Here is a 26,472-nt window from a genome sequence, read left to right as displayed (position 1 = left end):
GCGCCTAGTTTATACTGTAATTCACACTGGTACCTTCTTTTTTCAAAATGGCTCTCTTATCTGTTTTTAATCATTTGTGATGCCTGCAATAACGCTTTCCCTAATACTCATACTTTCCCTAATACTCTGGACCATAATCTGAATAGAGAGACAGTATTGTCTAATGATGAAAGACTGGAACTGGGAACGAAGAGGCCTGTGCTCTATTCTTCAGGGTTAGTTTACCCTGCAAAGGCTTTGCCAGTATAGCTATACCAGAAAAGCCCTGTAGGGGAGACACAGCTTATGCCAGCAAAAGGAGTTTTTTGTCAGTATAGTTAAACCACCTCTTCAAATGACATAAGCTGTGCTAGCAAAAGAACTCCTGTTTTGGGTATAAATGGTATCTTCCTGAGGGGAGTGGTTGCCAGCCTAGCTAGGTTGGTTAAGAGTGTGGTATTTTTTGTTGTATTCTTTATGCTCCTAACCAACATGGCTAGACCAGCAAAACTCTGTAGTGTGGACCTGGCCTGACTCTGCCTCTCGCTTGCTGTGTGACCCTAGGCAACTTGCTTAACTTCCCTGGGATTCAGTTTTCCCATCTGTAAAATCTCCTTTGTAAAGAGTTTGTGACATCTGTGTGAAAAGCACTGTTTATGGTGCAAAATATTTTTTAATGCAAACTATTTCCATTTTAATTTTGAAACTCGCTGTTTCTATGGTGCCCCTTCTCTGCCCCCCATAGCATGGAGAATAAAAACTATAAATGAGGGAAAAGGAGGGAAAAACATAGATTGACTATCTATATTATAATTAACCTGCTTACAACACCGTTAATATAGCATTCTGTCTCCTAGTATTGATAGGTCCTAATTGTGTATTAGCCACGACCTTGGTCCATTTGACAGCCTAGGATAGAGCGAGGCGGTAGAATATTTTGGGGAACCTGCTGTTAGGTCATTTCTGCACTACAAGGTGGGGATCATGTTTTAACAGCTGTCAAGAGGGGCCCAGGTTCGACTCGGGTTCCTAAGCACAGGTTTGATTGAGGCATAGCTGGGGCTGATACCATCAGAGTTTCTCCCCAGTATACACATGTAGTATGAATTGGGATGTGCTGGGTTGAAGTGTCTGCTTTCCATTCTTAATGTTGGTCCTGAGATCGCTATGTTGCCCTTTTGTAGGATTTTCTTCTAATTATGCTGCTGCCAAACCGTTGACTTGTTAACTTGTGAAATCTCAGTATAAACCAAGAGAGCATGCGTGTCCAGATTTTCAAAAGAGATCAATATGTTCGGTGCTGAGCTTTGTTGAAAATCTGTACGTGTCACAATGGGAGTTGCTGGGTACTGGGCGAAAATCTGCCCCAGGGTGCTTTTGAGGCTTGGTTGCTATAGATTCTGTGGGAGGCTCCGGCACACCTGTTAAGTAATGCACTGTGTTTGCAGTGAACATTCAAACAAGGAGCGAGTGGGCCTGAGTAGAGAGAACTTGCTGTTACGAGGATGCACAATCAGAAACACAGAAGCCGTTGTGGGCATTGTGGTGTATGCAGGTTAGTGGACCGGGGGCTTGCACTGATTTTCATGCAAACGTGAGTTCTTCACGATTTCCTTTTTAAGTTGTATTTACCTGATTTGAGAAACATTGCGGTTCGGGCACTGGTAAATGGGAAATAGAGCCTTTTACCTTTAGATTGCCACTTTCAGTCTAGCACTGGGGAGTAGTACCTGGAAGCATTGCTAAGGGCTGTTCAGTAGGCTATGTGAAATAAACTGGTTTCTGTCTTAGAGCTTTATGCTGCTGTAATATGTGAGCACAGATAAGTGATCTCAGTTCAGTTCCATGTGAACGCGTCCCCCCTCCCCACCCTCTCCACAATTAGCACTGATTAGCAGTTGCCTCAAAATAGAGTCCAAAGAATGTGATCGGCATATTGAGACTGATGCCATGTCCTTCTGTTTCAGGATTGAGGTGGTGCTGTTATTGCCTGTCCTGTGTGTATTCTTTGACAAAGGACAAGTCTCCAGAGCAATCAGTCTGGCCCCTTGAGCAAGCACTACAGTTCATATTTAGAAAGTAATAACCCACCTTGAAGTGCAACTTCTGTTAGAAAGAATGGAGAAGTATACAGGGGGCCAAACAAAACAGAAGCTTTTCTTCTTAGAGCAGAATTAACCGATGCATTGTATTGGCAGATAATTGCTTTGCTTAAGTTTAGAACTCCGGTCCAAATACTAATTAACACATGCATCCAATTTTCTCAGTCTTTCAGGGATGTATTTGAGTTTTGGTTTGAATATCTGCCATAGAAGGAAAATTAAACATTTATTGCGTGTTACAGGTCATGAAACCAAAGCAATGCTGAATAACAGCGGCCCTCGTTACAAACGCAGTAAATTGGAAAGGAGAGTGAACACTGATGTCCTTTGGTGTGTTCTGCTTCTGATTTTAATGTGTTTAATTGGTGCTTTAGGTAAGTAAAGTGTAAGGATCTGCAAAGTAGTATTTTTGTTTGTTTGTTTGTTTGTTGTCTCATCCACCCCCTTTTTCTCTGCAAGTTTTTTAGTGCTTTATTTTTGAGGTGGTCAGTGCGATGGGATCTAGGAATAAAATAATAGTCTGACTCTTTCAGGAAGCATACTCTTTGCCCAACAGTAACTGAGTTAAGAATGAAGAGTGATCTGAAATAAATTAATATCAACTAGCTAAATTTCTTGTATACCTAGTAGGCCTAGGCCAGGGGTGGGAAAACTATGGGCTAGATCTGGCCCCTCAGGGCTTTGGATCCGGCCAGTGGGATTGCCACCCCCATGGTGCCACGGGCTCTGGGAAGCAGCCGGCACCACGTCCCTGCGTCCCCCTCCGTGCGCTGCTCTTGCCTGTGGGTACCTCCCCCGAAGCTCCCATTGGCCGGGAATGGGGAACTGCAGCCAATGGGAGCTTTGGGGGAGGTACCCACAGGCAAGGGCAGTGTGCGGAGCTCCTTGCCTTCCCTCCCGCAGGGGCCACAGGGACGTGGTGCCGGCCGCTTCCCAGGGCGGCGCAGGGTGGGGCCAGGGCCAGGGAAGGCAGGCAGGGAGCCTGCCCTGGCCCCAATGCATGCCGCTGCCACCCCGGAGCCGCTCCAGGTAAGCGGTACTGGGCCGAAGCCTGAATGCCTCCTGCAACCCAACTCCCTGCCCTGAGCCCCCTGCTGCACCCTGCACCCCTCCTGCACCCCAACCCCCTTCTCTGAGCCCCCTCATACACACCGCACCCCTCCTCTGCCCCAACCCCTTGTCCTGAGCCCCTTCCTGCACACCGCACTCCCTTCCACACCCTGCACTCCAACCCACTGTCCCAGCCCTGCATGCAGTTTCCCCACTCGGGTGTGGCCCTTGGGCCAAACAGTTTGCCGACCCCTGGCCTAGGCATTGAAAGTTGAAGATTGAGGCTTATCTGTGCTATGAAATGTGCCACCGTTTTCAGGAAATCTTAAAAACTGTTTTAACTCCCACAGTTACACTGCCTGTATGGATGAGGTACTGGTGTCCAGCTCACTTCTGGATGCAATTTAAAGTGGTTCCATAAATAGTTTAGGTCCCAAGCTCCTCAAAAGCTGCCTCTTTCCTTGTGTGATACTTCATCAGCTGAGCTGCATACAGTGCTTAAGTTCACAGTCTCCTGTTCCATTCAGAGAGGCCTGGAGGGAGGATATTCTCAGTGAAAGGCCTTCAACTTGGGATCGTGCTTCCCCAGCTGGTCTTCCATTGACCTTACTGGTAATGCTGCAAAGCTCATATTTCCTCCTAAGTCCCTTTCTGGGAAAAAAGGCTGACAGGATGGTATTGGATGGAGAATCTAAGTTTGCATGGGTTTGGGGGGAGTTTATATTTTGAACATTGGTTAAATTTAACCAATGCACTCAGCTGCCTGTACATTTTATTATCCAAATAAGCCAGTTTGTAAAAAATTTACTGAAACACTTGAGACGCTCTTAGTCCTGGAGTACATTGGTGGTACAAGTTTTTAAGGTTGGATTTTTAAAACCATTTTCTAACAGCCAGTGTTGTAATTGAGGCAGGACCTACTTTTTGCCCTCATTCTGCATATTAAGTAGCCTGGATAAGCCACGGTTTACAAGCTAGAGGTGTTGCCCACACAAGCTCCTGGGAGGCACTTCATTGTTGGTATTTTCCAGAAATAAAAGAAAAATCCTTTGAAGCTTATATTAACTGTATCTTTCTAACATTCCCATTGGATTGTGGATGAGTAGTTAAATAAATAATCAAAGTGCTACTTGCCCCTGCTCTTCATGCAATCCTATGGCAACCTTCATTCATGAATTAGAATAGGCAAAGTGAGAGGAGGAGTTTGTTTTGATTAACTCTTCCTTGAGAAAAACCAAAAAGCTGAAGTCTAGTTGTTGTTAGGCACCAGGCTTTAAACCTCTTCCAGTTTTTGTTCAGCTTGACACTAAACTATGGGCCAGTGTATGTACAACTAACTCTTTTTTTTTCTTTCTTTTTTTTTTTTAAAGGTCATGGAATTTGGTTAAGGAGCTATTCGGAGATGCCTCTTTTTAATGTCCCTGAGCCCAATGGAAAATCCACTCCACCAGCGTTAGCAGGGTTTTATATGTTTTGGACAATGATCATTTTATTACAGGTAACTTCACCTTAAACAGAATGGGCCAGATTCTGCTCTCATTTACGCTCGTGTATATCTGGAGTAACTCTTGACTTCAGTGAAGTTACTTTTATTTACACTGGTGTAACTGGATCGGAATTTGGTTTCATAATCATCAGATTATCTAGCTGCATGTAATCCACTCATTTTATTTTGTCAGGTCTTGATCCCGATTTCTCTCTATGTTTCAATCGAAGTTGTCAAATTGGGACAAATCTATTTAATTCAGAATGATATTGACTTGTACCATGAGAAAACTGACTCCACTATTCAGTGTCGAGCGCTGAATATCTCTGAAGACTTAGGTCAAATCCAGTATATCTTCTCTGACAAGACCGGAACCCTCACTGAGAACAAAATGGTTTTCCGGAGATGCAGCATTGCAGGACAGGAATATTGCCATGAGGAGAATGGTAAGGAATGAAATATTAAGGCAACATTCGTACCTTCTTTATTCTTGCAGAAGTTGAAAGGTTTGATAGGGTAGAGTGCATGTCAAGTCCATTTGGCAGACCCATGCACAGTAGCATGGAGAAGCGGGAATGCAGGCTAACCCTATTAGCAACAGTGCTTCTGCCCTATGTGTGAACTGTGGAGCGTTATCCATACATTGCCTTCTGTGCTAAGAGTCTTGAGAACTGTGGTGAGTGAGCTAGTATGCAGATAGTTATGTTTCTATTCACTGTGCTGGAGAGAAACTTTTTTTTCTTTTCTTTTTTTTTTTTTTTAACTCTGGCTGACTGAACTTCACTGGAATTCAATCACTGTGCTCTGCCTCTCTCCATGAAATTTTGGAAACTCTGTCACTGGGAAACTGCAAATAATCTTGCCTCTTTTTTTTAAGTGGTGAGCCAGGCATAATATCTTCACAGTATTTTAGGGTGCAGCTGCCCAGTTCATCGCCATGGTAGAGACATGAAAATATCCTTCCTCACTCCATGGAGCATTGTTTTAGGCCTCAATTCAGCATGTGGGTATTTAAAAGCACAAGTAGTCCCATTGAAATTGTATGCTTAAATTTAGCCACATACTTATATGTTTTGCTGAGTCAAGGCCTTAGTGACTTCACTAATGTTAGTGCACAAACAAGTTCATCTGCACGCATAGCAGATATGTAGTAATTTGATGAACTGACATTCAACTAGCAAAGACCTGCACTTCTATTCTAGCATGCTTTGTTTAGAATGCCTGTAAACTGGCGTATCACAAATAGGTGGAAATATTATTAACTTAAATTTAGAAACCCGTGTACTGAGTTATGAACACTCTGTGTCCTATATATGAGTGACATTCTGTATCTAGCTCTCAGTAGCCTATTAATTGCCCACTGGGAGTCAAGTGTTTTTATTAGTGGCTTTGTATTTTTAAAAATGCATAAACAAACTATAGGATGCAACTGTAGACATAGGAGGAAGTTATATACAACATCACAGACTTTTCCACTTAATTTGATCATTGGTTAATTTAGCTGTCTGGCTAAGTTGGATCAAAAATACAGGAATATAATGTATTTCAATCACTTTGTGCAGGTACTATTAGATAATACTGCTCACTGCAGAAATCTGCCATTTAATCAGTAGGCAAGGCCAATGTTCTGTACTTGATCAAAGAGGATTGAACCAAAGTGAGATCATGATAATACATGCTTAGTAAAACTAGTGGTATTCACAATATAGTGTTTACTATTGCTGTGATTGATGTAACAAGAAAAGGAGTACTTGTGGCACCTTAGACTAACAAATTTATTTGAGCATAAGCTTTCGTGAGCTACAGCTCACTTCATCGGATGCATTCAGTGGAAAATACAGTGTAGAGATTTATATACATAGAGAACATGAAACAATGGGTGTTACCATACACACTGTAACCAGAGTGATCACTTAGGTGAGCTACTACCAGCAAGAGAGCGGGGGGGGGGGGGGGGGGGGAGGAGAGGGGAGGGGGAGAGGGAGTGAGCCTTTTGTAGTGATAATCAAGGTGGGCCATTTCCAGCAGTTGACAAGAACATCTGAGGAACAGTGGGGGGGGGGGGGATAAACATGGGGAAATAGTTTTACTTTGTGTAATGACCCATCCACTCCCAGTCTCTATTCAAGCCTAAGTTAATTGTATCCAGTTTGCAAATTAATTCCAATTCAGCAGTCTCTCGTTGGAGTCTGTTTTTGAAGGTTTTTTGTGGAAGAATTGCCACTTTTAGGTCTGTATAATCGAGTGACCAGAGAGACTGAAGTGTTCTCCAACTGGTTTTTGAATGTTACAATTCTTGACATCTGATTTGTGTCCATTTATTCTTTTACATAGAGACTGTCCAGTTTGACCAATGTACATGGCAGAGGGGCATTGCTGGCACATGATGGCATATATCACATTGGTAGATGTGCAGGTGAACGAGCCTCTGATATTATGGCTGATGTGATTAGGCCCTATGATGGTGTCCCTGAATAGATATGTGGACACAGTTGACAACGGGCTTTGTTGCAAGGATAGGTTCCTGGGTTAGTGGTTCTTTTGCGTGGTGTGTGGTTGCTAGTGAGTATTTGCTTCAGGTTGGGGGGCTGTCTGTAAGCAAGGACTGGCCTGTCTCCCAAGATCTGTGAGAGTGATGGCTCGTCCTTCAGGATAGGTTGTAGATCCTTTGATGATGCGTTGGAGAGGTTTTAGTTGGGGGCTAAAGGTGACGGCTAGTGGTGTTCTGTTATTTTCTTTGTTGGGCCTGTCCTGTGGTAGGTGACTTCTGGGTACTCTTCTGGCTCTGTCAATCTGTTTCTTCACTTCAGCAGGTGGGTACTGTAGTTGTAAGAATGCTTGATAGAGATCTTGTAGGTGTTTGTCTCTGTCTGAGGGATTGGAGCAAATGCGGTTGTATCGCAGAGCTTGGCTGTAGACAATGGATCGTGTGGTGTGGTCTGGATGAAAGCTGGAGGCATATAGGTAGGAATAGCGGTCAGTAGGTTTCCAGTATAGGGTGGTGTTTATGTGACCATCGCTTATTAGATTCAAAAACCAGTTGGAGAACACTTCAATCTCTCTGGTCATTCTATTACAGACCTAAAAGTGGCAATACTTTAACAAAAAAACTTCAGAAACAGACTCCAACGAGAGACTGCTGAATTGGAATTAATTTGCAAACTGGATACAATTAATTTAGGCTTGAATAGAGACTGGGAGTGGATGGGTCATTACACAAAGTAAAACTATTTCCCCATGTTTATCCCCCCCCACTGTTCCTCAGACGTTCTTGTCAACTGCTGGAAATGGCCCACCTTGATTATCACTACAAAAGGTCTCCCCCTCTTCCCCCCCCGCTCTTCTGCTGGTAATAGCTCACCTGTGATCACTCTGGTTACAGTGTGTATGGTAACGCCCATTGTTTCATGTTCTCTGTGTATATAAATCTCCCCACTGTATTTTCCACTGAATGCATCCAGTGAAGTGAGCTGTAGCTCACGAAAGCTTATGCTCAAATAAATTGGTTAGTCTCTAAGGTGCCACAAGTACTCCTTTTCTTTTTGCGAATACAGACTAACACAGCTGCTACTCTGAAACCTGTCATTGATGCAACAGTTCGTTATGCAAACTAGATACACCACCTAGTGGTCACATTGAAAGAGATTGATCAGTTTCTCAATGTTATGGAAACACACTTGATTAGAAACCAGTTTTAAAAAATAATTTCTGCATAAATTTTTGAGTAGTGTATGGAGCAGATACAATAATACTGGTGATTCCCTCACATTTCACATATGCACAAATTTAGAAGAAAGTGGGGACAGTAACAGATATTAAAAATATGAAGAAAACTTCCATCAGCTTCCAATTTTTAAACCCTCATTAAAACAATAAAAAAATGTAAATAGAGGAAGTATACTGAAAAGCTAAAGAAATAATAAAAAGTTTTAAGAAGAAATAAACTGATGACTGTATAGTACATATCAGAAGTTATTTGTACGGCAATAGCACCTAGAGGCTGCCTGTCAAGGATCAGAGCCCTCTTGTGCTAGTTGCTGTACATCCACTAGTCGTTTTCTGTGTGTGTGCTGGTCTGTTAGTATCACCTTAATAAAATACCATAATGTTCGCTATAGTTCCAGTTGTTTGATGTTGTGCCCTGTTGGCTGGGGGTGGGTCATATATTTATCGATGGTGACATTTGAATACAAAAACAGTGTAAATACAGCATGAAGAATCCTAGGGACAGTTTGTTTTCATTATTTATTTATTTGTTTAAAGGATTTGGAGGGGACCCACAAATTGGTTAATTTTGTAGATGCAGCTTTTTAGAACATTGCACAGGATTTTTATTCACATATCTCCTGTTTTAGACAATAGGAGTTGCATTGCAGAAACCCAGTGGAATCGCTGGGTATATGCCACTTAATCTATGTGTATACATTTGTGCTTATTAATATACATACACTCACATTGCCCAGGATGCAAGAGTCGAGAAGCACATAATTGTGTTGATCGCAGTGGCTGTGTTGCCTTATAATGCTCTTACCATAATGATCTTGTAATGTGCTAAGTAGTCTCAGTGTCCTCCATGTCAGTACTACTGCTCTCTGTATCAATATCACTAGCACGTGCTTTGATGATGTTATATGTGGTGCAGGAGGTGAGGGACTTCACCTGAAGTCTTCTGTATTTCATAGTTGGAGCAGCCATGATAGCAGGTACCAGAACTTTGCACTGGAGGTAATGAGGCCCTAATACAAGACCCTACTGGAGTAGCGCATTTGTAAGGTCACTGATTTCAGCCATACTTCCCTTCAGTTACCACATTTTATTTTATAAACCATGTGACATCTTCACAAAACTGTTATTTGTTCCTGTTGCAGAAAATATCAGATTATGAAAACAAACATTTTTGGTGGATGAAAACTATGACTAGTAGACATGTCTTTTACTAGAGATTTCTTTGCACTGTAGTTGCGTAAGGAAGAGTGTCAGTGGAAGGGCATGTAACACAGACAATCTTCTTGAAAAAACTGTCTCAGCTTTCAAGTGAACGAGTTGTGTGTCTCGTAGTCTCATAGACTTTAAGATCAGAAGGGACCATCGTTATCATCTAGTCTGACCGCCTGTAGACTGCAGACCACCTTCACATGATTCAGATTAATTTCTGGAATACATACAACATGAGGGCAGCCATTTTGAATATTACTCAGTTCCTTCCTCATACCTTTATCTTTACCGCTTCCCCAGTTCCCTAGGTTCCTGCAGCCTGAATCCTTTCCTCCAGTATTTTGCCATCATCCGTCACCTAGGCTGTCTCCTTCCCTGGTTTGGCTGTTTCCCTAATAGAGGCTATTGTTGTTCAGAGTTTGAATTTTTAACTTAGAGCCGCTCTATGATATGTGAGCTCTTATTTTAAAAAAATATTTTTTTCTCTATTCGTATTGAGGCAAAGGAGATAATAGCCTGAACCGTCCTTTCCAGGTTGTCTCCATGATCAGTGGTGCCCCCTGGGAGGAGTTTGGAATCATCAAAATGCCAAATTCGGCAAATAGGGACTATGGTCTCCTAAACTGGGGGAAGGGGAGGATTTTATTTATGCCTGAGGGTGGGAACAAGACCTCCCCCACACATGACACGCATGATTCAGGTTTTACTGACCGGTTATTGTACTGATGAGACCAGCTTTTCAGTTGTAAAAATTGATAAATCAAAAAAGTTCTTTTCTCAAACAGATAAACTTCAGGCAGGATTCACAGAGCCCTTATTAAAAGTGATACTTGTGCTGCCAAACCAGTGTCCATGTGATCAGTGTGTTGGCTGTTTTGTTTTGCTTTTGATTAAAATATATGTAATCCATTTTTACACACATGTACACAATTCCATGTTTTAAAGTTCATATGTCAGGCTTCCACCTGATGATTTGAGCTTGTAATATTGGACAAATGTGGGATTCTTCTTGGTGGCTGAAATGTGATTTCCCCCTCTCATTAGCCAAGAGGCTGGAATCCTATCAAGAGGCTGATTCAGACGATGAAGATTTAACAGATGCTCTGTGTGGTTCGTTGAGCCGCATGCCAAAGCAGAAGGTGCACAGCTGCAGGATAGTGGGTCGGCCTTTGAACTCCAAGTCTTTAAATCAGCTGGCTGGTAGCTGTTCTGCCTTAGGAGAGAAAGATGGAGTCAGTAACATTCCACACTCAAGACATGTAGCTTTCAGCAGCCCCATTGTAAGTATAACTTGATGTCTTTTGATCTTAAATATCTGAAGTAACTCATGAAGACATCTGATTCTTTTTCTTTAAAATTGAATAGATCATTTTGTCTTATCTGAAATCCTTTCTGTTTTCCTTCAAAAAGAACTTAAAAAGTGCCTCCCCACAGCTGTAATTTGTAATTGATATGTTTTTAAATGATGGCAAAAATAAAATGTGGATTTGCAGCTTTTAAAGCGAGGCCAGAATTGAATTGGGAGCATGAGGTGTTCGTTCATGGTCATCCCTTTCTAAACTGTTCACATAAAGCTAGAGGAGAAGGATAGTCCAATGGTTAGGGTAACAGATTCAATTTTCTGTTCTTCCACAGACTGCCAGTATGACTTTGGACAAGTTGCGTAGCTTCTCTGTGCCTCGGTTCCCTACCTGTAAAATGGGGCTAATAGCACTTCTGTACCTCACTGGGGTGGTGTGAGGATAAACAGGGGTTCTCAAACTGGGGGTTGTGACCCTTCACGGCATCACAAGGTGGTTACATGGGGGTCGCAAGCTGTCCGTTCCATGGGGCTGACAGCCCTGAACCCCCATTAAATTAAATTACTCCCACCCCCGTTTTTAATTTGTAAGTGGGGGTCACACTCAAAGGTTTGCTGTGTGAAAAGGGGTCACCTATACAAAAAGTTTGAAAACCCCTTGGATAAATTGAGAATAGCTCAGATGCTACAGTGATGGGTGCTAGATAAATACCTAAGATAGCTAGCTCAAAGGGCTTGCCTATGAAGCAATTGTTTGTTTGATGACATATATTTGATACGCACAGTGTGTTATGCATGGCAGTGCATAAAAACACTTAAAAGTGTTTTTAATGTTTGTATTAGATAATGCAAGTGCTACTAAATAATTCAGATCACCAGCGTGTCTGCATTGAATCTTGCTGGCATAATTCCAAAAGCGCACCAGCTGAAATGAATAAATCAAATGTAATCAGCATTTGCCGTGTTGCTTTGAGAGGGTTTTTAAACCTTATAGGTGTGGGTAAGCAGTTTTCCAGCCTAATGCACCAAGTTTTGGGAGCAAAAATGCTGCCCGCACCATGTATGTCCTTTATAAATGAGACTTAAAGTAACATTAAATAGGTGGTGGCTCAGTTTTATTTAATTTCTGCTGAAGTGCTCATGAGTAAGGCTAAGATTTTGTCGCTGTTATTTTTAATAAAAGTCACGGACAGGTCACGGGCAGCAAACAACATCTCCAGTGAGCCCATGACCTGTCTGTGACTTTACTAAAAATAACTGGGGGGCAGAGCTAGGTACGGGGGAGAAATGACAACTGGAGTCCTGGGGATCGGGGGGTGGGGGGCGCGAACAGGCTGAGCCCCACAGCCACAGGGCGGGCTCACAGACCCGGCTCCGGTGCTGGCTGCAGGGCAGGGGTACACAGTCCCAGCTCCAGCCACCGGGGGAGGGGTGGTGATGGCCCTGGGAAGCTGCGGGGCAGGGGCACGCAGTCCTGGCTGCAGCCCCCGCTGGAAGCCACAGGGCAGGGACGCACGGCCCCCACTGACAGCTGAAGCTGAAGAAGTCATGGAGGTCCAGTAAAGTTCCGGAATCCGTGACTTCTGTGACCTCTGTGACTCAATCATATCCTTACTCATGAGCTAATGCTTGTGAAGACTGCATTCTGTCTATGTAGATATGAAATTCACCCTGTACAGAAGGCTAGCACAAGGTCAAGGCACATTCAAGTCCCACTTACATCCTGGAGTGCATAAGTGGCACTTTGCCTGGCGCTGGCCCCTCTGAATTGGGGTGAAGATCATCCCCTGTGAGAAATATCCAAGTTCCGAATGCGGCATATCCTACCCCTTTTCTCTGCAGATTCAGGAGGAGGGCTGGTAGCAAAAGAATTCTGGTATGCAAAGGGATGGGGGAACAATTTAAAGGTTTACCCTCATGAAATTAGGATGGTGGGGAAGTGGAAATCTGTGTTTAGGGTTCAAAATTAATGCTCATGCAGGAAAAAGACCTGGGTGTCAGTGGCCAACTTCATAAAGATCTCTACTCAATGTGCTGCTGTGGTTAAAAAAAAGACAACAAAATATTAGAATACACAAGGGATTAGGATAAGACTTCCGGGGGGAGGTGGGGGGGGAACATTATAGTCTGCCTATTGAATAGGTTCTTAAATCTTCCTCAGAAGCATCTGGTGCCAGCCATTGTTGGAGACGGGATACTGGTCTAGATGGACTGTGTCTGATCCAGTATGTCAGTTCCTATGGTCCTATGAATTATCATGCACTGAAAACTACCAGTGTTTAAGGACCTGCTCCTACAAAGTGCTGACAACACCTGTGACATGCTGCATATATCAGGGTGCTCTCCTCTCCCCCGGAAGTGCTCCGCATCTAGCAGGACGGAGCCTTTGTTAGCAGGAGGACATTGCCCAAACTTCTCTAATCCCTCCATGTTATAAACTGTAGTAGGTTTTACTTTTTCAGTTTTAGATTAACTTCCCTGCAGCAGCTGCAGGAGGAGTTTGGGGAGTGATTATTCTATTTATATGCACTTCTAAGAGTACTCTATTCATTGTAAAGTCTTGCAACACTGAAACTGTCTTGTGCCAGAAACCACATCAGGCCTTTTGGAACTATATGGTAAAAGGATATCTATTTTATTTGATCAACAGGAAACTGATGTTGTTCCAGACGCAAAGCTCATGGAGAAATTTAGTCAAATTACCTGTCATTCATATGCACAATCAGAAGAAACTGACAGAGAGCCATCCTTGGAGACAGTATACATCACTGACTTCTTTCTTGCTCTGGCAATTTGTAATACTGTGGTAGTTTCAGCTCCTAACCAACCACGTCAAAAGGTAAGGAAGAAAAATCTGCTACTCAAGTAGTCACGCTTCTGGCTGCTGCAGCATATTATAACTTTTCATGTGTTCCCTATAGTCTTGTTTGCATGGGGAGAAAAAAAGGCACTGCCATTTAAAAGTAGTCATTTCCCCCTCCATTGGTTTGCTGTGTTTGCTTGAAGGAAAAGAATGATTGTACAGTTGAAACTGAACAGTCCAATAAGTTAATGCATAATATACAGCTAGCAAAAGTTTCCAGTGAAGTGAGGCTTGCCTTGAATACTTTATACTACGGGTGTCAATTAATTAACTCAAAAAAATTAGTCGCAATTAAGAAAATTAATCGCAATAAATCACAGTTTTAATCGGACTGTTAAATAATAGAATACCAATTGAAATGTATTAAATATTTTTGGATGTTTTTCTACATTTTCAAATATATTGATTTAAATTACAACACACAATACAAAGTGCACAGTGCTCATTTTATATTATTATTTTTATTACAAATATTTGCACTGTAAAAATGATAAACAAAAGAAATAGTATTTTTCAGTTCACCTCATACAAGTACTGTAGTGCAATCTCTTTATCATGAAAGTGCAATTTACAAATGTAGATTTTTTTTATTTTTTTTTTTTGGTTACATAACTGCACTCAAAAACAAAACAATGTAAAACTTTAGAGCCTACAAGTCCACTCAACCCTACTTCTTGTTCAGCCAGTCGCTAAGACAAACAAGTTTGTTTACATTTACGGGAGATAATGTTGCCCTCTTCTTGTTTACGATGTCACCAGAAAGTGAGAAAAAGCATTCACATGGCACTTTTGTAGCTGGCATTGCAAGGTATTTACGTGCCAGATATGCTAAACATTCGTATGCCCCTTCATGCGTCAGCCACTATTCCAGAGGACATGCTTCCATGCTGATGATGCTCATGTTGTTCATTTTAAGAACACTTTCACTACAGATTTGACAAAACGCAAAGAAGGTACCAATGTGAGACTTCTAAAGATAGCTACAGCACTCGACCCAAGGTTTAAGAATCTGAAGTGCCTTCCAAAATCTGAAAGGGACAAGGTGTGGAACATGCTGTCAGAAGTCTTAAAAGAACAACACTGATGAGGAAACTACAGAATCCAAACCACTAAAAAAGAAAATCAGCTTTCTGCTGGTGGCATCTGACTCAGATGATGGAAGTGAACATGTGTCTGTCTGCACTGCTTTGGATTGTTGCCGAGGAGAACCCGTCATCAGTATGGATACATCCTCTGGAATGCGGGTTGAAGCTTGAAGGGACATAGGAATCTTTAGCGCATCTGGCACGTAAATATCTTGCGACACCGGCTACAACAGTGCCATGCGAATGTCTGTTCTCACTTTCAGGTGACATTGTAAACAAGAAGCAGGCCACATTATCTCCTGCAAATGTAAACAAACTTGTGTGTCTGAGTGACTGACTGACCAAGAAGTAGGACTGAATGGACTTGTAGGCTCTCAAGTTTTACATTGTTTTGTTTTGGAATGCAGTTACGTAACAAAGAAAATCTACATCTGTAAGTTGCACTTTCATGGTAAAGAGATTGCACTACAGTACTTGTACGGGATGAATTGAAAAATACTATTTATTTTATTTTCTACAGCACAAATATTTGTAATAAAAATAAATATAAAGTGGGCACTGTACACTTTGTGTTCTGTGCTGTAATTGAAATCAATATATTTGAAAATGTAGAAAACATCCAAAAATATTTAAATAAATGGTATTCCATTATTGTTTAATTGTGTGATTAATTTGTTTAATTGCTTGACAGCCCTACTTACTTTTTACGAGAGGGACTCTAAAATTAAGTTGGATTTGCCATTTTTACTGTGTTCTATTCACCAATAAGATGTCTGATTTTAATGCCCCATCCAGTATGAAAAATGTGGTGTATAGCAAACCGTAACTGCCTCCTGGCATTACTACAAAGCTAAGGAGAGCCTGCTGTTCCGTTTTGTACTGTAATAATAGTAATAACTAAAACATACCTAGCAGCTGGGACGCATTGCTAAGGCACAACAGCTATTTTGTGGGTAGTGATCTTCCTCTTTGCAGTAATAAAGTATCACTTTATGTTTGTAACTGGAACTCGTTTTTTTTTAAAAAAATTAAATTGAATTTATCCTCTGAGTAGCCTTATTTTAGAAAAGGCTAGGGTTGAACTTCCCTCAAAAAGCATGTGATGACTATAAGCAAATGACACTTAATTGAAAACTTGTGCCTCCTGCTAAATGGCAGGGTTTCAAACTTACAATAGGGTGCAGATCTTTAGAGTGTCATATTTGTGAATTTGGCTTTTCTGCTGCATTCAAAAAATTGTTGATGGGAAAAAATAGCTTATTTCCCCTAAGCAATAATACAAAAAACTCCTTTCCAATCACCCTAACCTAATTCACACATGGAAAATACGCTATAAAAATTTTAAATAGTAAAATACATTCCATAGCTCTTTTAGAGTTTTTAATTCTTCAGGGTGCTTTATAACCACAAGACATTAGCTGTTTGCAGTAGATTGTAAGCTATTAACTGTAGTACTGTTCTTATCAGTGTCCAATAGACTAAACCGAGCATTTTGTATTAATATTTTCTATGTAAGTCCAAATAATAAGAAAAGCGCTTCTAAAGGATTTTATTTCTAAAAGTTATTTTTAGGTGATTGTCACTTTTTTGTGGGGCAGGTTTAATCCTTGCACTCATCTGACTGATTCAGAATAAGCAGAATAAAACTTTAAGTCCATTTTCTGTGAAATTAAAAAAAGTTAGAAAGTAAGTCATGCTATTTGTTTCATTATTGGCCCAAATTCTAGAAATGGACCACAGTCATTAACTAGACATGGAATGAGTGTAATTTTACAAATCTGAAGTGTGTTTACAGTTGATGTGTTTGGAATCTAATTACCTATGGGTTTGGCTGAATTTATTTAATAGAATGATACAGTAATATATATAAAATATAATTTAAGTCCAAAAAAATCTACATTGAAGTTGAAATAAGCGATATATTAAGAATAATATCCTTGCTGAAATAAAATACCTCTATTACTAAATGAAATTGTTTCAGCACACTTATAAATGTGTTTGCTGATTTTTTAATTCTGTTGCAGATGAGACTATCTTCGCTAGGTAGAATGCCTATTAAATCCCTTGAGGAAATCAAACAGATGTTCCAGAGGTTGTCAGTCCGAAGGCTGAGTTCATCACCAGTTCCAAGTGCAAAGGAGTCATCATCCGAGAGCCCTAGTACTTTTGTGAGCAAACTATCTATTTTCAGAGTGAAGCTGGCTTCTCCTGCTATAGAAGGGGTGGCCCAAACGGCTAATGACCCTCAGGCTACTGATAGCCTACAATGCACCAAAGTACCTCCACTTGGACCACTAGATAGAGTGGACGTAGCTGCAGGCAGTGAGCACTGTGATGCTGGATCATCTCTTGAACGATCTATATCTAAGCTGTGTTATGAGGCTGAGAGCCCTGATGAAGCTGCACTAGTTCATGCTGCCAAGGCTTACAAATGCACTTTACAGTCTAGGACTCCTGATCAAGTTACTGTGGACCTGGCTGCTTTGGGATCTTTGACATTTCAGCTTTTGCACATATTGCCTTTTGACTCAGTACGAAAAAGAATGTCAGTAGTAGTTAGACATCCGCTCTCCAACAAAGTGGTGGTGTACACGAAAGGTGCAGACTCGGTCATTATGGATTTGTTGTGGACTGGACCTGCAGGTACATACAGAACTTTGTCAGCTCTTGGTTTCACCTTTGTATCTCTCAAGAGTAATTAATTGATTAACATTTTTTTGGAGTGATACGTAAAAGAAGGTAAATAACTACACAGACCTACCTCAGTCAACAGTTCCCTGATTCCTGTGCTCCCACAGAAATATTTAGTTGTTCATTCCTGAGGTACCACTGTGACAGGTGTTCTACAGACACCCAAGAAAGTGAGAAAATTGGGGTTCAAGACCTCAATTCAGCAAAATACATAGACGCTGCTGAACTTTAAGCACATATGTATACCCATTGAAGAGAATGGGACTATTCCTGTGCTTAAAGCAAAGCACCTGCTCAAGTATTGTGCTGAATTCAGACCCCCCCATTATGATAGTAACACATCTTATTAATGAAAGTATGAAATACACTCTATTGGAGTTAGACAGTGTCCAGTCTTTATTTATGTCAACCGTTCTGAGTTCTAAGAACTTCTAATATTAGATGTTGTCACCTGATGTATGATCTCTAACCTGTGTCTGTAGAGTTCTGTGGCACCTTTTACTTGTGCCTGTTTATTTATGTGGCAAACACTTTTGAACTCGGCAACAGGAAACACTGACTTCTGTAGTACAATTCCTTGTTTGCTGTTGCACTGTAATGATTGATTTACTTGGAATGGAAAACACCAACTGCTTTTTATTGAAGGTCATTGAGGGCAAGAAACCAGGTCTTCTTAACTATATGGATCAGTGGTAAATATCTCAGTTTATTATTCTTGTTATCATCATTTTTATTTTTAATCAAGGAAAAATGTTTGATATTTTTTAGATTTGGGAAAACTCAGGGTGGGCATTTTCTAAAAGTGCTCAGTGTTGCCCTGACTCTTCTCCCATTGAAATCAAAGGGAGTTTTACCATTGATTTAAGTGGGAGAACAGTTAGCCCAATACAGAGTACTTTTGCAAATCCCACCCTTTGATTTTTGGTCTAATATGACCCAAAGAGTGTCCTTTTAATCCTCTCCCAGCTAACCCATGGACAGAGCAAGACATTCTGGTATGGTCACCAACATGTGACCTGAATATGATTTGCAAATATAAAGATCTGTTTAAAAGTTAAAATAATACTTGTTTTACTTTTATTTTTAGACCTGCTCTTTTTTGAAAGTCTGTCAGTAAGTAAACACCAACAATGCATATTTTACTCTTCCCTCTCCCCCCCCCCCTTTTTTTTTTTTAATTTCAGATGATGACAAATCAGAAATGGAACAAAAGAAAATTAAGGAAAAAACTCAGAAACACTTAGATGATTATGCCAGAAGAGGACTGCGCACATTGTGTATAGCTAAAAAGGTAACTTGTGAAGAGATTTATGGTAGTGCATGAAATGACATACTTTCTCTGGAATGTGGAGTGCTATAGCTGTGAGACATACATCACTACTTCTAAACAAATGATTGCATATCGGCACTAGACTTTTATTTTTAATTTAGTGTGATTTGAAGAGAGATTAGTAAATTGACCTGTGCTACTGCATAACTTCACTTTTAACAGTCATAGCTGGTGGCAGTGGAGGATGTCAGATGGCTTAATGTCTACAACTTTATCCATAAAATTGTGATTAACAAATAGTTAACCCGGTTTTCTGAGTAAGACATGTGGGAGGTGAGTAGGGTTAGGGAAATGCTCACAAAATATGAGAGGCTTGCTCAGTTTGGGGGTTTGTTACAAACCCCAGTGAACTTGGGCCAGTTTTGTGGCTTCACTTTCAGACCATGTACAGTTGACAGTGCTGTGTGGTTTGAATGCAAAATGTCATTTTGACATTTCAGCTGAGTTTCATTTTGGATTTTGAGCTGCCCAGAAATTCAAAGTATAGCTCAGCAGTAATGAAAGGGGAAGAAATGTCCCAAACCTCTCTGCAAAGCAAAACCTCAGAGGTTGTGTAGCTCAAGCACTGAGTAGAGCTGAGGCTTTTATCTCTGTGTTTTTTCCCCCTCTTCCTCCACAGGTGATGAGTGATGCAGAATATGCTGAATGGTTAAATAGTCATTTTTTAGCAGAAACCAGTATTGACAATAAGGAAGAGCTGCTGCTTGAATCTGCCATGAAGCTTGAGAATAAGTTAACACTTCTTGGTAGGTAGAAAACACTATCACTTGCTGGAAATCCTTTATTTCACTTCAAATCTGCTTGTATAAATGGATTCATTTTGCAAGGCACTATACGAAACTGAATTTGTTTTTAAAGTGGCTTTCTGGAGACTTAGGATTTATGGCTTGTTATTAAATTTCCATAAGTCTCTCTTGTAAGTTTGCAAATACAGGGTCTGATACAAATCCCATTGAAGACAGCTGGAGTCTTTCCAGTGTCCGTAATGGGTTTTGAATGAAGCCCAGACGAAGTCTCTCAAGCTTTGCGTACACCAGAGCATCTGGGCATTGCCAGAGATATTACAAGCCTATTAGGAGATTGTAGCATGTCAGACTCATGCTAGTGCGTTACTGGTGTAGCAGCAGCAATGGTGCAGTTAGTGTTCCTAAATCATTTGGTGGCAAAACGTCAGCCACAGGTCTACACTAACGCTCCTTCTGGGCTAGTTCACTTTAGCTATGAAAGAACTGGAGAAAATCTTCAGTGTAGATGCAGCCAGACTGAGCGGGGAAGGTGGGACAGGCCTCCTCATGCCTGCAGGATGGCAATCGGTTTGTGTCCTGGGGTAATGGCTGTGGACAACTGCTCATGAGGTGACCTTTGAAAAACGGTCAAAGACTAGATTGTGGCCACGGGGGAAAAACAGCCCTTGCTAGAAGCAGGAGAGAGACTTTTTCTGTTGACTTCTTTTTTAATGACATGCTACTTCCATGTAAGGAAGGTAGTAGTGTCCACCTATGTGCTGTGTGACTTTTTATATTTTTCCAAGTTGTAGTTGCTTTGCTGCTTGTAAAGTAAGGATCAGATTGTGCAGCGGTGATGAGGGTGCAGGGAGCCTTCTCCCCATAATCCCTTGTGTCCCCTGCATGGGACAGGCACAAAACACTTGGTACTAGACAAAACAAAGGGAATGCTCCCTCCTAGCTCTCCTGGGTGTCAGGGAAGGGTTGGGAGGAGTGAGGGTGTGACATTACCTAAGGTACAAACTGGACTAATGGACAGCTGTGTCCCCTCAATTTTCCAGCCTGGGGTGCCTTTTATAGTGCTTTACTGTGAGAGCAACCACTCCTGGTCTGCTCACACACAGCCTCCAGCATGTAAATCACTCCCAATTATACTGCATGAGTGCTATAGCCAGCCACTCATGAATTACACTGCAGGGCAACACGGGCAAACTCCCAGTCCCAGAATTTACATTTTGTACTGTCCACCCCTGTCCTGGACAACACAATCTCATATAAAGTCTATCATTTTATTAATAGAACATTTATATGCACAAATCTTGTTATCTCAAATGGCGCTTCCCAAACACTTCAGTCCAAACACACTGGTGTAGATAAAACAAATTTATTAACTACACAGAGAGATTTTTTTAAGTGACTACAAGGAATGAGGCATACAAGTCAGAACTGGCAACAAGGAAATAAAAGGTAAAATGCAACTAACACCTAACTGAAGCTAAGTGAAGACAAAGCAAAGGTCTCTCTCACCACACGTTCCAGCAGTCTTACTGGCTGAGCCTCTTTCAGTCAAGATCTCTCCCCCTCGGCCCAGTGCTGCTTCCTTTCTTTCTTAGGTGTTGATGATGCCATGATGATGATGCCATGTGTAGAGAGCAAGGGAGAGATGATTTGGGGCTTTTGCTCTCTTCTCTTGCACAATAATCATCTTCAGCTGAGGTGCAGGAGACAGAAAGTCTGTGTGGACAGGAACCTCAAGCTGTTTCTTTGTTCAAGATGTAGATTTTTGCTCACCCTCTCTCCTGCTGAAGGATGGCCATTTAATCAGGGGATGGTCCGTTTGATCTAATTGACCCTTGACTGAGGCGTTGACTGGCCTTTTGTCTCTGGAAAACTGGTTTGTGACTGCCCTCCTGAACATGTTGGAACATGTCCCAGCAATATCACACAGTAGAATCCCATAACTTTACATACAATGTTGCTACACATATTTTACCAGGACAGTGATGATCAGCAAATCATGAGTTTCCAAGTGGTAGTTCACAAAGCATATTTTGTACACAATTTATCATTATTCTATGAAAGTGGTGAGCATAGGGGTACAGACCGTCACACAGGGCCATAGCGCTCATCTGCAAAGCTGGCTGCATAGCAGGGAGTAGGCGCTCTTGAAGCAATGTAAGAGCTCCCCCTGTGCAGTTGTGGAGCTGGCAGAAGCATTATGCTCCTTGAGGTACAGTCCCTTCTGGAGCTCCCCTTGACAGGGCAGCTCAGCACTTCCCCCAGCCTAGGCAAGAGGGTAGGTGACACAGTCTGCCCTGCAGTGCTAGGTGGGAGGTAAGTGCTTTTCTTTCCGCCTCTCTGTTCTTCCCCTTGCTTTCTTAAATAATACCACATGGTGTAGCTGCAGCAGTAACTCAGATTAAGAGTGAGGGAACCAGTGCTGGGAAACGACAGCAGGTCCATCCTTAAGGTACATTTACACTGCACCATGCTTTTTGGCCACACGCCCCCTGGCATGGGTATAAAAGAGCAGTGTGGACAGTGAGGCACTGCTGAGGTGAGTAAAGTCACTGCTGAACCTGTGAGTATATACCCATGACAGCTCTCTACAGCCCAAGCAGTGTTTCCCTGGCTACACTGCTATTTTTAGCAGTGTAGTGTCCCGCTGCGGCAGTGTAACAGGGTGGCTGGCCCTCTGGGCTGGAGAAGGGGCTAAGCCAATGTGATTACAGAATGGGCCCACCTGAGAGGAATGAGGTGATTCCTGTGTAAAAGGAGCCAGGCTTAAGTAGTGAGAGAGGCCAGCTGCGGAAGGAGATGGAGGGATGTTCCTATAAAGCTAGGAAGCTCAGAGCAGGAAGTGGCAGTGAAAGGGGGGAAGCTCTGGAAACTGCCTCTGTTATCTATAGCAGTGGTCCCTAAACTTTTCAGTGTTGTGCCCCCCCCCCTTACTCCTGTACACAGGGACGGAAGCAGGGCCACGGCTATGGGGGGCTGGGAGGGATGCAGACAGGGTTAGGGGGACCAAGGCTGGTGCCACAACTGGAGGTGGGTATGGGAGTCAAGAGCTGGGTCTGTGGCTATGCAGGGGGAGGATGCAGACGGGTAGTGGGGCCAAGGGGCCATAGCTGGGGGTGGGTGCAGGGGGGGCTGGTGGCTAGGAGCAGAGCTGGGTGGGGCTCCTTCCCCGCCCCCCATGGGGGCTGGCCCAGGCCTCAACTGTGCCCCCCTGAACGTTCCTCTGTGCCCCGTAGGGGGGTGCACCCCACAGTTTGGGAACCTCTGATCTATAAAGACTCCAGGGAGCAAGAAGATTCCTGCGGGGCCCTGAGTCAATAAGGAGGGAGAGCTCTCCAAGCAGGGAGGCCTGGGAAAGACCCTGGTCAAACAAGAAAGAGGCTGAGGAATAGCCCCAGAGAGGGCTGAAGGTTCTGTTTTTGAGTTAAGACATTTTTGGACTGTTATTTGGAACAACTGTGACACCAGAAGGGGTGGACTAAAGACTGTGACCCAGCTGGAGCCCATGGGCCCATGTCCCCATTACCCTATCTCAGTCCTCCGTTGCGCTGCAGCTCATTGTCTATCAGAACTGGGCACTAGGAAGGAAGGACAAGTCCCTACAGTGAATGCTTTTTCTTTGTTTCTTTCAACCATCCAGTCACAGATGGGTTTGGTCTGTCATTGCGGAGTGAAAGCCAGTAAGTTATGGTTCTGCCCAACCAGCCGCTGTCCTCTGGCATGTGGGGGAGTTTTTGCTTAGTTTTACAGCTTACTTCCCATTGCGGGAATCTCTTATGCCCCAGATATCCTGCAAGTCAAACCATGTCTGCAAGTTACAACACAGTTCTATTTTGTAGTGGGACAGGACATAAAACATGTCCCTGAGCCATGCTAATGCAGAGGTATGAGTGTGTTTCAGAGCTGTTCAGATACACCGTTAGCACATCAACTTCACTACAGGACAGAACCATGTTGCAGCTGAATTGGAAGGACAACTGCCTTATGAGTTGTCCCCTGACACGGTTCTGTCTGTTGTTAAGACTGAGTGTTAGACAGTAGCATTGTGCTAAAATCCCAGACAATCTTTCAACCTGAATTCTGGCCATATTGTGCTAAAATGCCACATGAAAGTTCTCAGTCCTGCAAGGCTTATCAATGGACAGAGGGCTGAAAGTTGCAGGGAGAGAGAATGGAAAATAAGTTCAGAGGAGCAACAAGAGGAAAAAGCGGGAGAATCTGTTCAACACCTTAGATGTCTATACACAAATACACGTAGTTTGGGGAAGGAACTGGAAGTATTAGTACCTAAACTAGATTATGACTTAATTGGAATTACACAGGCTTAGAATATTGGTATGGGGGTATAGTTTGTTCAGGAAGAACAAGAAGGGAAAAAGGGGAGAAGATGTTTCATTGTACATTAAGAATGTATATACTTGTTCTGAGCTCCAGAAGAGTTGAAAGCCTCTAGGTGAACATAAAAGGGGGAAAGAAACCAGAGTGATGTCACAGTAAGGGTCTACTATAGACCACCAAATCAGGAGGAGGTGGTGAAATGAGCTATTTCTGGAACAAGCAACAGAAATAACCAAAACACAAGACCTGGTATTAATGGAGAACTTCAGCTACCCAGACATCTGCAGGAAAAATAATAAAATAATAAGGCAAAATACAAAATGTCCAATAAGTTCTTGGAATGTGTTGGGGACAATTTTTTGTTTCAGAAGGTGGAAGAAGTAACCGGGGGGGCAGACATTTTAGACTTGATTCTAACTAACGGGGAGGAATTGGATTTGAATCTGAAAGTTGAGAGCAATTTGGGTGAAAGGAATCATGAAATGATAGATTTCATGGTTCTAAGGAAAGTGTGAGAGCAACAGAATAGGGACAAAAAGAAAAGGAGTACTTGTGGCACCTTAGAGACTAACCAATTTATTTGAGCATAAGCTTTCGTGAGCTACAGCTCACTTAAGCTTATGCTCAAATAAATTGGTTAGTCTCTAAGGTGCCACAAGTACTCCTTTTATTTTTGCGAATACAGACTAACACGGCTGCTACTCTGAAACCTGTCAGAACAGGGACAGTATAATTAACAAATCAGGCTTTAACAAACTAAGAGAACTAGTAGGAAGGTCCTGTAGGTAGAAATTCTTAGGGAAAAAGTGGTTTAGGAGAGCTGGCAGTTTCTAAAAGTTAATATTTAGGGTTCAACAGAAGACTATTCTAATGCAAAGGATAGATAGGAAGACTTGTACGAGGCCAATGTGGCTGCATCAGGACCTCTGTAATGACCTGAATTAAAAAAAAATCCTGCGGAGAGTGGAAACATGGACAGATTTCTAAGGATCGGTACAAAAGAATAGCATGAGCATGTGGGGACAAAGTCAGAAAGGCTAAGGCACGAAATAAGTTATGATTGGAGAGGGACATAAGAGACACTGAGAAAAGAGGGTCTATAAATACATTAGGAACGAGAGCAATCAGAAGCAACGTGTAGGTCAACTTAATGGGGAAGGAGAGATAATAACAGAAGACACCAAGAAGGCTGAGGTGTTTAATGCCAGTTTTGCTTTAGTCTTCACTAAAAAGTTAATTGTGTCCACATACTTAACACAGTTAATATTCACAACAAGGGGGAAGGAGTGCAAAACAGGATAAGGAAAGAACAGGTTAAGGAATATTTAGGTAAGTTAGATGTATTTAAGTCGGCAGCACCTGATGAAATTCACCATAGGGTACTTTAGGAAGTAGCTGAAGCAATCCCAGAACCATCAGCAATTATCTTCAAGAACTCATGGAGGATGGGTGAGGTCCCAGAGGACTGGAGAAAGGCAAACATGGTACCTTGTCCTTAAAAAGGGGAATGAAAAGGACCCAGGGAATTAGGCCTAATCAGCCTAACTTCGATATCTGGAAAGGTACTGGAACAAATTGTTAAACTATCAATTTGTAAACCCCAAGGGGATAATAGGGTGATAAGGAATAGCCACCATCATGGATTTATCAAAAAACAAATAATGCCAAACAAACCTAATTTCCTCGTTTGACAGGGTTACGGCCTAGTGGATAGAGGGGAAGCAATAGACGAGCTAAATAGGCTCCGGCGCAGCTCACAGGGAATTTAGCTCACAGACTAAGTATCAATCATTTGGTGGCAACCTGGGAGGTTGTAGCTAGTGGGGGCCTGCCAAAGGTCTGTCCTGGATCCAGTACCATTCAATATTTTCATTAATGACTTGGATGATGGAGTGGAGAGTATGCTTATAAAATTTGTGGATGACACCAAGCTGAGAGGGGTTGCTAGCACTCTGGAGGACAGGATTAGAATTCAGAACTACCTTGATAAATTGGAAGCAGATTCAAATACACGAATACAAAATGGGGACTAACCGGCTAGGCAGTAGTACTGCAGAAAAAAGATCTAGGTCACAAATCAAATATGAGCTAACAGTGTGATGCAGTTGTGAAAAGGCTGATATCATTCTGGGGTGTATTAACAGGAGTGTCGTATGTAAGACATGGGAGGTAATTGTCCTGCTGTACTTGGTACTGGGTGAGGCCCCAGCTGGAGTACTATGTCCAGTTCTGGGTCCCACACTTTAGGAAAGATGTGGACAAATTGGAGAGCAACAAAAATGATAAAAGGATTAGAAAACCTGACCTATGAGGAAAGAGTAAAAACTGGGTGTTGTTAGCCTTAAGAAAAGGAGACTGAAGGGGGACATGATAACCATCTTCAGATCAGTTAAGGGGTGTTGAAAGAGGATGGTAATCAGTTGTTCTTCCTGTCCACTGAAGGTAGGACCGGAAGTAATTAGCTTAGTCTGCAGCAAGGGAGGTTTTGGTTAGATATTAGGAAAACACTTCTAATTATAAGGCTAGTTAAACACAGGAATAGATTTCCAAGGAAGGCTGTGGAATCCCCG

At 42.2% G+C, this 26,472-nt stretch overlaps 1 protein-coding gene across 8 annotated transcripts in view; it reads left to right on the top strand.

Annotated features, from left to right (window-relative positions):
* The window catches only part of ATP10D (ATPase phospholipid transporting 10D (putative)), a 114,622-nt gene that overhangs the window by 74,085 nt on the left and 14,065 nt on the right, over positions 1–26,472 (top strand). For all 8 annotated transcript variants that reach the window (XM_037897840.2, XM_037897839.2, XM_037897841.2 and 5 more), the window contains 9 exons: positions 1,428–1,534; positions 2,324–2,455; positions 4,502–4,629; positions 4,811–5,063; positions 10,597–10,832; positions 13,503–13,691; positions 16,825–17,443; positions 18,676–18,782; positions 19,441–19,567. In XM_037897840.2, coding sequence (XP_037753768.1) covers positions 1,428–1,534; positions 2,324–2,455; positions 4,502–4,629; positions 4,811–5,063; positions 10,597–10,832; positions 13,503–13,691; positions 16,825–17,443; positions 18,676–18,782; positions 19,441–19,567 — 1,898 coding nt within the window. The remainder of the gene's footprint in view (positions 1–1,427; positions 1,535–2,323; positions 2,456–4,501; positions 4,630–4,810; positions 5,064–10,596; positions 10,833–13,502; positions 13,692–16,824; positions 17,444–18,675; positions 18,783–19,440; positions 19,568–26,472) is intronic.

The sequence above is a fragment of the Chelonia mydas genome, chromosome 4, assembly GCF_015237465.2.
Source record: "Chelonia mydas isolate rCheMyd1 chromosome 4, rCheMyd1.pri.v2, whole genome shotgun sequence".
In the NCBI taxonomy this organism is placed as follows: domain Eukaryota; kingdom Metazoa; phylum Chordata; order Testudines; family Cheloniidae; genus Chelonia; species Chelonia mydas.
Note: the sequence above shows the minus strand (reverse complement) of the source record. Positions and strands in the feature narration are given on the sequence as shown.